The sequence below is a fragment of the Falco cherrug genome, chromosome 21 (assembly GCF_023634085.1).
Source record: "Falco cherrug isolate bFalChe1 chromosome 21, bFalChe1.pri, whole genome shotgun sequence".
NCBI lineage: Eukaryota > Metazoa > Chordata > Aves > Falconiformes > Falconidae > Falco > Falco cherrug.
In genome coordinates, this window is record NC_073717.1 from 111,793 (window position 1) to 123,254 (window position 11,462).

Consider the following 11,462-nt stretch of genomic DNA (forward strand, 5'->3'; position numbering starts at 1 on the left):
AAAAAAAAGTGCTCTTGCAATTAAGCTATCCAACTCCAGGTTTTTACCCCAAAACGTAATTTTTTTTTCCATTTTCTTTTTTTTTTTTTTTCTTCTTAAGCAATAGTCACACACCATCAGAGCCGCCGCTTTTGCAGAGCGCAGGAAGAGTGAAGTGTAAAGCAGCTCACCACAAAAACTTTCCATGGGGCTAATGAAGCCTGCAGGTAGAGAAAAAAAAATAATTGAAAAAAAGAAAGCATTAAAAAAAAAAGATTTTAGAAAGGCCACGCTTTTTCTGCTGCAGCCTTTGGGTTTCTCTGCTTTTACCTGATTTCTTGCTGCTGACAGGTACTGGGGCAAAGTTCTGGGGTTTTTCTTGCTGTCTTTTAGGTACGTGCAAAAAAAAACCAAAACAAAACTTGTTTCTATCTTTCTATCTCTATAAAAAGATGTCTGCAAATGGGGTTAATAGCAAAAAAAAAAAGAAAAAAAAAAAAGAGGAAAAGGGAAGGGAAAAAGGGCAGGATAGCCGGGGACTGTGCTGCTGGTTGCTCTGTGCGATGGTCCCAAACCTGCAGGAGAAGAGGAAACGCAGTATCCGTCTGGATGCCCTAAAGTCACCCGCCGGGGCTGGGAGGTTGCCAAATAAAAATCGAAATAAGTAAAGCAGAAGTAAAATAAAGCAAGACAAAATAAAGTGAAATAAAGAAATAGATTTTTTTTTAAAAAAAACCGACAGTAAAACAGGATAAAATTAATTAGCAGCCTGCAGGAAACGGCTAGAAAAAACCCACTCTGCTTCGTTCCAGTGCCAGAGCCGGGCAGTCCCTGCGCGCCCCGTGCTTTTACAACCCTCCGTGCCAGCAGGTAGGACAGAGACTGACCATTGCATCAAAAGCAGCAGAAGAAACAGCCGCGTACAGCAAAAGCCGTTTCAAGTCGCTGGCAGCCAATATTCTGGGGAAAAACCACGAAATATCGCCCGCTGCCAAGTCACCTGATTGTCTGCTTCTGGCCACGCTGATCCCAGCCTTGATGTGCTTCAGCCTGACCCTCAAAAACCTTATTTAAAGGCTTTTTTAATTTTATTTTTTTTTTTTGTCTCTGCATGTTTTCCCGCCTGCTCAGTGCAATCATTACGCCCATAGGTGTTTCTGCACCTCCAGATGTGCGACCTCCTCCTGGCTAGAGGACACCTACCCGCGACTGACCTTAATTTACAAGGGAAGCCTGTTGGAGATACATATATAAAATTAATATTTATTTTTTTAACAAAAGGAAATAAAAGGCCCAGACGATGCCATTTCCTGGAGCTGGACGCAGGCGCAAGCGAGTCGGTCATAAGGTGAGGTTGCCCAAGAACAACTTCACTCTTCAGACGCTCTTGCAACCTCCTGAGCCATCATGGCTGGGGAAATAGTTTATGCTGATTTAAGACACCCCGGGGAGAGCTTTTCTTCTGCCAAGAAGTGTCACAGTAAGTGTTATTTTGGGGAAAAAGCGCTTATTCCGAGCTTTGCTTTGGGAAGACTTTGGGGGGTTCTTGCTTATCCATCCCCATGTGGAGGTTTCCAAGACAGATGGGAAACGTTGGCTGGATTAAACACCCCCGACGGTGGGATCCCGGCTGGCACAGAGGGGAAAACTGCGCAGAAGGGATGGGGGAGAGGGGAGCTTGCAAACATCTGGAGGTTGAAGAGTTTCACCTCTGAGACCCGCCACTTGTGGCAAAAAACGGGTCCCGAGGCACCCGACACGAGCCAACGCACCTCGATGGAAAACTGCTGCTGAGCCCACGCAGGGGATCCTGGTGGAGACGCTGGAGAGACCTGTGTCCCGCCGGCTCCCAGCTCCACCGCGAGTGGGTTCCTCCTGCTCTAAGTTAAGCCAGCTGCAGAAGGTTTCAGGCCTGAGCTCCACTGGTGGGTGCCCAAGGCTGCCTGTAGCCCCTCCACCACCTGAAAACCCACCCTTAGGTGATGCCCTCATGTCTGCATCCGACCTCTGGACCCCATCAGTAGTGATTTGTATTTCTGAGGAAGCAAAGCAGCCATAAACTTCTGCTCAAGCTTGCTGGCTTGACAAAGGGGGGGTGGGGGTGGTTCTTTTTTTTCCTCTAAAAACCCCAGCTTTTTCATGTGAAAATGTGCTTTCTTTTTTTTTTTTCAGCAAAGGTGGCCACTCTCACTCCTGCCTTGTGCCCACGGTGGCATGGGGTCCTCCTCAAAGCCAGTGCACTGGGGCACCTCATCCTGCTGGTGCTGGTGGCGGTGCTGAGCAGGCAGGGTGAGTAACCAGCTCTTACCTACATCTCAAAACCCCAGTGAGCGAGCGCGGAGGGGAAATCGGGTTTCATTTCAGCCTTCGGAGGGGACGAGGTTGCCCCATGAAGATGCACCTAGACACGTCCCCCACCAAGAGTAACCCCCTCGGCGAGGGTGGAGGACACAAGCCATGTTTTTCAGGCTGGCTTAACAAATTGGGTGCATTTGCAGCAGGGAAAAAAAAGAGGATTGCACAAAATCAACCCCAGCCCTACCTGTTTTTGTGGGTTTTACCCTCAAACGGCCGCAGTCTTTCACCCCAGGTTGTTCCTCCAAGTTTTTCAGGGCTGTCTGCAGCCGGCGGCGACGGTCGCTCCCCGGCAAGGCAACGAGACCTGGGGAAGGAACCACACAGAGCGATGCGTGTTGGCATCCCTGATGGGGTATTTCTGCAAGTCCCAGCAGGAAAACCGCACAGGTAACCTCCCTTCCCACCCAGCTCTGCTGGGAGATGCTGAGGTGGGACCTTTGCGGGGCTTCCCTCCCACCCAACTGCAAGGAAGGCCCCTGGAGATGGGAGGCTGTGATAGCAGAGGGGAGCTGGCAAGGAAGAATTATTTCTTTGCGTGCAGTTTTTGCTGACCCATCCTCCGTGGAGGACCAGGGTCAACCCTAGGGAGGAGGTTCCTCACCGCCCTTCCTCCATCCCAACCAGCCGGTAGCATCCTCGCGGTCACCCAGCTGCAGGGCGAGCAGGAAAAGCCACAACAGTGTGAAAAAACCCCGAAGGATGGGGAAAGAGCCGGGCTGTGGGATGAGGAAGCCCTCGGTGCCCTTCGGCTGGTGGTTGGGGAAGACCTTGACCACCCTTTGGGGTGTCTCATGGTTCTCTCTCCTCTTCAGCCTGTGCTGGCTGCAAGCTGTGTCCCCAGAACTGGCAGCTCCATGGGGACATGTGCTACCAGCTTTCCAAGGAAAAGGGAGAGTGGACTCGGGGCAAGAAGGGCTGCGAAAATCAGGAGTCTCAGCTGGTAGTGCTGCGGAATGAGAAAGAAAAGGTAAATATAGAGGAGAAGGCTTGAAAAAGTCCTGAAAGTCTTTTTTTTGGGGGGGGTGGGCAGGGGAGTGGTTAAGCGCGGGAGCAGGAGGTGTGGGGATACAACCGGCTCTCGCCCGTCTCCTGCTCTGATGTCTCCTAAGAGGTGACGGGGAAGAAGAAGGGGCTGAATTGTCACCTGAAGCCCCTCTATGTCCCCCCACCCACGGGTGGCATAGGAGGAAGAGGAGGGATGCAGAGCCCAGGTGGAGGCACTGGTGTCTCGGGCGCTGAACTGAAGCTGTTTCCAGCCCTTCAAAGCCCAGGAGACCTTCGCATCCCTTCTGCTTGGGGGTTAAATGACTCGGAGTTAACTCCGTGGCTTTGCACTTCCACGAAACTCTCCGCGGAGAGATTCTGGGAGCAACCAACCGCCTTCATTTCTCAGGAGTACATCAAGAATATTACAGGCAGAGGCACGCAGCCAGTGTGGATCGGATTAATGTCATCCCATAGGAGCTGGATGTGGGTGGACCACACGCCCTTTAACACCAAAATGTGAGTGTACCCGGCAACCTGCTGGCATGAAAAGCAGCTTTGCTCCATCTCAGATCACCGCATGCCCTGATCCACCTTGCCAAGAGCTGGTGGTCCCTGCAACGGTCTTGTACTCACCCTGCCAAAGCTTTGCAGACCGAGCGCTGGGTTTACGGAGCACGGTAACCCAACACGTCCCACCGTATCCATGCAACCGACACGGGTTTTACCGGTCCGCGCATGCTCCTTGCAGGTTTTACTGCAAGCACAGCAACCTGCGGTCAGATCTGGGCCACCACCGGCGAGGTGGTGTTTGTAGCACCATAAGACGGTGGCAGGAAAAGGGCAAGAGGACCTCCCCACCTGCCCTCTTGTGCCAGCCTGGAAGAGCTGGCTCCTCTGGGGCAATAAAATCATTGTCCTGCAGGTTTGGCACGCTGCAGGAGGCGGATGACGGGTGCGGGACGCTGAAAGACGCGATGTTGGAGATCGACACCTGTAAGGGCGAACATGAGTGGGTTTGCCAAAAAGAGCCCTTCCAGCTCTCCCCACTGATGGCAGAAGGCGGGGAGAAATGTGACGGCTCCATCTGACACGTGCCCATCCCACACATCCAGCCTGCAAGACACTTGCTGCCAATATCTGGGGTGACGTCCGCCCCGTCTTCGCCCCTACGGCTCTGGGGGGGATTTCAGGGTTTGCAAATCCACTTCCCATGTGGGTCAAGACAATTCTGTAGGGGCGCAGAGCTACGACATCAATAAAAACCTATAAAACCAGCTTTCTTCAATTTATTGAAATAAGGCAGGCTTGTAAAAAAAATAAAGACTACAGGTGGCACAGAAGACATGATGAATATCGCAAAGCTCAAGTCAAAAAATTTTTCCTAGGGATGCGCTGCCGGGCATGCGCCTCCCTGGGCGCACCGGAGAGCATCAGCGCCAGGACACAGGAGGGTGGCTGAGTCTTGGGGTGGGTTATTTTGTCTTCTGGGTCTTTTTGTAGTTGTGAGATTAGTTGTTGTTGGTTTGGAGGGGGGTGGGGTTTGAGTTGGGGTTCTTTTGTTTGAGGTTTTAAGGGGTTTTGGGGGCAAGGTTGGGTTCTGAGGTTTTGGGGTTTTTGCAGAAACATTCGACTCTAAAGCATTCCAAGCCCGTGCAAATCCACCACTTTAACAAATTTAACAGGGGATTAAACTCAAGTGAGTCACTTACTGGCCCAACCAGCTCACAGGCAAAATACTGATCTCAAAACACAAATAAAACAAGCTTTTTCTGATGCAGTGGTCCAACAGCAATGACAGACCAAGGAGAGTTAACCTTGTCAAAGACGATAAGAGAGGTACTGATGAGAAAGTTTCACTGAAACACAAGCTTATAAACGCAGGTGATAAAATCAGACACAGGGATTTGCCGAACTGCTGACTTCTGCTCGATCTGCTGGTGTGAAGCCCCTGTTCTGGGAATGTTTTGCTATGGATATGCTGTTTGCTTCCAGAGGACGTAGCTGTCGGGCTTGCTGCAGAGCCAGTTCTTCTTGGTCTGGCACAGGGATGAGCTGATGCTCTCCTGGTTCAGGTATGCACAGGGTCCACCACCCCGCACCTCAAACCTGCAATGCCGACACCACCAGGAGAGTAAGAAAAGCAGGAAAGGAAGAAGGATACCCCCGAAAAAAAATTAAGGCAAGCTGGCATTTCCTCTCTAGGAGAAGAAGGGATGGCATTTGGCTGAGGGTATCTAATAGGGGGCTGGTGTGCAGCATCTTTGCTCCGTCCCAGGCATCCCATGGAAAGCCAGGAGCTGCTCGGACATGGTGGCAGGAGAACGGGTCATCCCAGAGCCTCCAAGAAAACCCATCCAAGATGGGAGAAGCAATGCAACATCCCCCCCGGGGCCGTTTCAAACCACACCAAGAGAGAAACCTGCCCCAGTTGCCAACTCCGAGCACCCAACGCAGACAGAGGGACCAACCAGTTGTTGAAGGCTGTGCCGTTGGTCCACCACCAGCTCTCATCCTTCTCCTTTCGCAGCCCAAACCAACGGTTAGCTTCGCCTTTATAGCGTTTAATGAAAACCTTTAAATCAAAGAAGCGTCGTCTTTTAGCTGTTCTTGCCTCCTCCGCCTCCTCTCTTCCACCTGTGTCCATCACCCCACCCAGGGATGGTGCTTTCCCCAAGGTATCTGCTCCTGGCTACAGCACTGGGTGCAATCTGGGGCCAAGCAGGTTTTTTTGTTTGGGTTTGGGGATTTTTTTGTCTTTTTTTAAATCTCTTTTTATTTTGGTTTGGTTTGGTTTGGTTTTCCCCATGTTTCCCACCCTGGTAACTACTGCAGGGGCTCAAGCAGCCGTTCTTACCAGTTCATCCATGGTGTTTATGGAGGCCAGCGAAGCTCCCAGGGCCACACAGCTTTCCTGACTGGTGGTCCAATTGCTCTCATCCTCAGAAAAATAATAGCATTTCCCTTGGAAACCAAGCCACGTGTCTGGACACACATGGGAGAAGTCTGGCTGGGGCGAGCTGGACCCCACACGGACAACTGAAAAAGAGAAAGGCAAGATGCACAGGCAGCCTTAAAAAGCAGGACAACTGGATTTTTTAATTATTTTTTTTTCCCTTGAAGCTTCTGGGGGGAAATTGGGGGTGATGCCCTTGGGAATAGTGTAACTGAGTGAGGAGCCAGGTCACCCGGACCATGGTTTAGGGAAAAAGGAGGTCCCTCCTGAAGCAGGCTTGGTGCTTTGCTTAGGGAGCATCCCTTGATGCCGGGAAAATCCCGGGATCCCCCCCACTTCCCCAAACCAGAGCTGCCTGGCCTGGATCCTCCCCGTGGGGGATGCCTGGACAGGACTCACCAGTCAAGGTCACCAGCAGGGTGAAGACGAGGAGCATGAGCATCACACACACCACGACGGAAACACGCACTGAGTGGGATCTTTTCCAGTCTGACTTGCTGGTGTTGGACCCTGGGGGAGGAAAGAATAGGCGAGGGGCTCAGCTGGGTCCTTTTCCCCCTGCTTTGCCCTTTTTTTCTGCTGGATCCTCAGCCCATCCTGCGCCCTGGCTGGGACAGGGACCTTTCTGGGGCTCGGGAGGGTGAGGAGAGCTTGCAGGGGGCTCAAGGGGCTGCCCACAAGGTGGGGAGAGCAAACATGTCCCCCTTCAAAAGCACCAATATGCTTTTGAGGACCTAGGGATGGATTTAGGGCTTTTCAGCCTTTAGAGGTGGCCACATCGTGTGAAATTTAGTGCAGATGTGCCTGGGTTGATCCGTACCCACCCGAAAACTCCGTCCCCATCCCACTGGTGCTCCACCAGGGCAAGATGCTCTTCCCACCCCTTGCCCTCACCTGGGTCGTTGGGGTTTTTCCTCGCCATTACCCCATTTGTACTGCTTTTCTGCATCACTGCAATTGTTCAACACTTCCTCTTGATCTGAAGAATTCTGCTTTTGGGCTCCTTTCCCCATCGTGGGCAGAGAAGTGCCTGACCCGGGGGCTCACATCCACTGGTGTCTGCAGGGATCGTGGCTCAGGCTGTGTGTCAACAAAGAAAAGGCTGAGAAAAATCCACAGCCAGCCATGCCTCTTGCATTTCAAGATCCCATGAAGCTTCCAGAGGATCTTTTTTGGCCTCTGCAACACCCCCAGGCCTCAGGGGCGAGAGGTACCATGTGAAGCCGTGGCAGGGGAGCGTGCTCGTCCGATGCTGAAAACACGTTAAGGGAGAAAAGAAAGCCAGAAGGAAAGACCCAGTGAGAGGGGAGGGGGAATAAAAGAGAAGGGTGGAAAAGAAAAGATAAAGGGAGAGAAAACCTGAAGAGGAAAGATAAAGGAAGAAAGAGAAGACAAGATAAGGGGAGAGGGGAGAAAAGAGAAATTTAAAGGGAGTTTAAATATTAAAAGAAAAACGAAAATTTTTAACCATCCGCAGTTGATAAAAGCAGTTTACGTGTTTACAAGAGGACGCAAGCCTGTTAAGGGGTCATCAGCAGTTGCTGAAGGGAGGGAGCAAGCTCCCCGACGGGTCAGAGCGGAGCTCGTGGTCTGACCCCCTCCCCAGAAACCCACAGGAGGAAAGGAAACTGAATTTAGACCAGCTGCTCATGCTGAAAACAACTTGTTTTGCTCTCTGGAAAGACCTTAATCTGAGTTCCTGTATCTGAGCTTCCGGGTTACAACAGCTTTTACTTCTTCCCTTGGTCTTACGAAGGGCATTCCTGTACCATTTCGCTCTGGGAACCAGCTCTAAAGGTCAGGGCAGGTCTTTGTTGTCAATAAATAGAGCAGGGAAAAAGCGGCAAGAAACTCCCTTTCCCTGCACAGGGGATTTGCAGGAGGAAAATGCTTGAAGCCGTGCTGGGGAACAGCGTTTCAGGAGCAGTTTTAGGGTGAAATGTGGCAGAAGAGAAGAAAAAAAGCCCCAACCAGGGTGGGCTGGGAAGGGGCGATGCTCCCCATCCCTGGAGGTGCCAGGACCAGTAGAGCAGAGGCCCCTCGCTGCCACGAGCTGGGTGGGAGCTGGAATTTCCTCCGTGGGCTGGGGGCTGCTCCGTGCTGCATCATAACGAAAATACTTGGGAAACGAAAGAAAAAGTCGGTTCCTTGAAAATGTCCCTACCCGAACTGTTTAGGTCGCTGGTATCAAACTGAAGCTTTCTGTGCGTTTTCGGTTCAGCTTTCCAATGATAAACGTAAAAATTGAACTAAGTCCGTTAAAAATGACCCCACAGAGGTTCACATTTTTCACACACAAAACCCCCCCAAAATTAAGACGTGACACAGAGCATGCTGAGCTCCTGCCCAGGCTTTACCCCTCCCAAGCCCACTGTGGTTTCCAGCCTTTTCAGTCCATCTGCTCCCAAACCACTATTCATTCCACTGAATTTAAATATATTTAAGTCTTTTTTTTTAATGGTGTAATTATTTGCCCCTTTTCCCCACGATTTTCTTCATTCCCTTCCAGCGAAAGCAACCCCTCCGGCTGGAAGGGGCTGAGCCCTCCGCCCCTCAGCACCGCAAAGCTCTTGCGAAACAGCGGAACGGAAAAAAGAAGCAGCCGAAGAAACGTGTCCCCTGAAATCACCCGCAGCAGCGCAGGCAGGGGGCCAGCGCAGCCGTGGGGGCAGCAGCCTCAATAAGCCCGGCTGAGCAGCAGCGACAGTCTGGGAGGGGGGGGGGGGGGGGGGGGAGGGGGGGGGGGGAGGGGGGGGGGATGGGGGGGGGGGATGGGGGGGGCTCTCCTCCCTTCAATTTGCCGCTTGTAAGTTGGCTGCCCGATTCTTTCTGCGCGCACCCCCCCCCCCCCGAAGAGCCCTGTCTGTGGGCAGCCCCTGGCAGCCAGCCCAGCTCCGCACTCACCCCGCGCAGCGCACCCCGCGCAGCGCACCGGCTCGCACCCCGCGCAGCGCACCCCGCGCAGCTCACCCCGCGCAGCGCACCGGCTCGCACCCCGCGCAGCGCACCGGCTCGCACCCCGCGCAGCCCACCTCGCGCAGCTCACCCCGCGCAGCGCACCGGCTCGCACCCCGCGCAGCTCACCCCGCGCAGCACACCCCGCGCAGCTCACCCCGCGCAACGCACCGGCAGCTCCCCAGCGCTCCCCAGCGCTCCCCAGCGCCCCGCAGCACCGGCGCCGCCGGGGGCTCAGGCGCCACCCCCAGAAGGGAGCGGTGCCCGGTGCTCCGTGCTTAACAGTTTCCAGGTATCGGTGCGTGGTTTGGGGTTTTTCATTTGCTCTTTTTGCTCCGCGCAGGCGAGCGGGGATGCCTGCGCGCCCGGCCGGCGGGGAGCGCACCCCGGGCTCCGCGCTCCCCCCTTCGCAGCGGCCTGAGGCGATTTGCGGGCGCAGCCGCTCGCTGCAGCTGCGCCGGTGCTCGCCGCTCGGGGGGGAAAAGCAACAGACCGGGAGGAAAACCGGCGTGGGGAGAGAAGGAAGCGCTCGCAGGAGAAAGGCGTGGAATTAAACGTGTAGGTGAGGGGGAGCGCGGGGAGGATGGAGGCAGGGGGAGCAAGCGCGCGGGGACCGCCCTGCCTTTGGGGACCCCCGTGGCTGTCACCGCAGGAGCACGGGAAGTGGCGGGGATGTCGTCTGGCCGCAGACACACGGCAGCTGGTGGGCCGCCTGAAGCAGCCTCTCCTCCCTCCAGAAAAAGGATGATGGTTTTCGGGAGCGATGAGCTTGCTAGGTGCTGGTCCTGGATGACCCCGGTCCTGGCTGATGCTGGTAGATCCCGGTTCACCCCATTCCCTGCCTCACAGGAACGGTGATTTCTTCATTTCTCATCAAACCAGGGGCTGCCCACCTTGCTTGATGGGTGATGCGGGAGAGACAGGGCCAGGGTCTTCTTCTGGGGGCGCACCAGTGAAGGGGGAGATGGAGCAAGCTGCAGCGAGGATGATGAAGATAGATTTTCGTTCTTAACGGGATGCGTTTGGGTTTGGGCCCAACACACTATTTCTTGTTGCCATCCCCACCAGTTTCTGCCCTCAAATTCTCTTGGAAACGTGTACCTGGAGGTGACATCCCTGCACTATGTGGTCCCTGTCTTGGAGCATTGGAGACCTTTGGGGCTTGGGAGGCTCTTTGCACCCTCTGTGATGCGCCCACCCCCCCCCCCCCCCCCCCCCCTTTCCCCAGAGAAACCGCCCACTTTCCCTGTTTGAAGAAAAAAAATATTTATATAAATTAAATGCTGCTCTAGCCATCTGCAAAACCACCGTTTGGGTGAGCTGGCTGTGGAGATGGGTCGGGGGTGATCAGTGTGGCCACCCCCTCAGTATGCCAAGCCCCCTGACCACAGACAGCGTGTCCCCGGGAAAGGAGGTGGCTGCTCATCATCGCCTACCCACACAATCCACCTCAACCTCTTGAAGATGCATCCAGTGAAGATGCTCACGAGCGAGCCGCGCACCCGGGGGTGACGTATGCTTTCCACAAGGAGAACTGAGTCAAGAGGCCGGCGGTAAGCCCATAGTCATACGAGTCATAGGAAATTATTTGGGGTCTTGCTGCTGCTGCTTATACTGATAGAAGACACCCTCAGGATCCCGCTCCAGTCGCAAGCCCCAAGGCTCAGAGCTTGGGGGTCAAAGATTCAGGTATCCCCCTATTGCTGGTCCTGGGAGGGCATCACCTGGGTCACGGTGCTGAATTTCATGCCATCAGGTGTGAAGGCAACACACAGGGGAAAAAAAAGGGGCACCAGGCCGTGCACAGCCAGACCCAGGAGGTCACTCAAGGTGGCGGGCAGGGTCTTCCCCAAAGTGACAGCAGGCTGCAAAAACCCCACCACCACAGCGTTGTGGCTAGCCACAGAATTCTTTGGGAGAAGGAGAAGCGCTCCCACATCATCAAGGATGCTGGTGCTGTCTGCTTTAGCATCCAGTGTTTTCCCATTTTGAGGTTCCTCATGCTTCCTGGTGGTCTCCTACCTTTTCTTGGCAAGGAAGAGCCCAAGGCCTCAGCAGCCTGCCAAGGCAAGGTGTCACAAGCTGCCCCCAGCCCCCCCAGCCCCGTGCCACCCACCCACCGGAGCCTGCACCTCGCAGAGGGCTACACTGTGCAGCAGGAAGAGCGGTGAGGGTTTCCTCCACCAGCTTCACCTAACCGCACCGCCTCTGCTCAGAAAAGCTTCCCTCC

General features: G+C 54.2%; 2 protein-coding genes across 9 annotated transcripts; one reads left to right on the plus strand and one right to left on the minus strand.

Annotated features, from left to right (window-relative positions):
• Nucleotides 1–1,319: 1,319 nt before the first annotated feature.
• On the plus strand, nt 1,320–4,598 carry LOC102046987 (killer cell lectin-like receptor subfamily B member 1B allele A). Its single transcript, XM_014276723.3, has 6 exons — nt 1,320–1,459; nt 2,152–2,268; nt 2,584–2,724; nt 3,150–3,304; nt 3,731–3,840; nt 4,247–4,598. The coding sequence occupies exons 1-6, from the start codon at nt 1,387–1,389 to the stop codon at nt 4,410–4,412; spliced, it is 762 nt and encodes a 253-aa protein (XP_014132198.1). The 5' UTR covers nt 1,320–1,386; the 3' UTR covers nt 4,413–4,598.
• LOC102047161 (C-type lectin domain family 2 member D-like) lies at nt 4,596–9,464 on the minus strand. 8 transcript variants are annotated; one of them, XM_055697947.1, is made up of 6 exons: nt 9,338–9,464; nt 7,203–7,357; nt 6,677–6,787; nt 6,179–6,360; nt 5,793–5,896; nt 4,596–5,430 (listed from the first exon to the last, which is right to left on the minus strand). In XM_055697947.1, exons 2-6 carry the CDS (start codon nt 7,288–7,290, stop codon nt 5,292–5,294), a joined length of 624 nt encoding a protein of 207 aa, XP_055553922.1. In that variant the 5' UTR covers nt 7,291–7,357; nt 9,338–9,464; the 3' UTR covers nt 4,596–5,291. The 8 variants fall into 8 exon arrangements, with proteins under 8 accessions (XP_055553922.1, XP_055553924.1, XP_055553928.1 ...); XM_055697949.1 differs by having other exon boundaries at nt 9,324–9,442; XM_055697953.1 differs by having other exon boundaries at nt 9,390–9,413.
• Between the last annotated feature and the right edge of the window lie 1,998 nt (nt 9,465–11,462).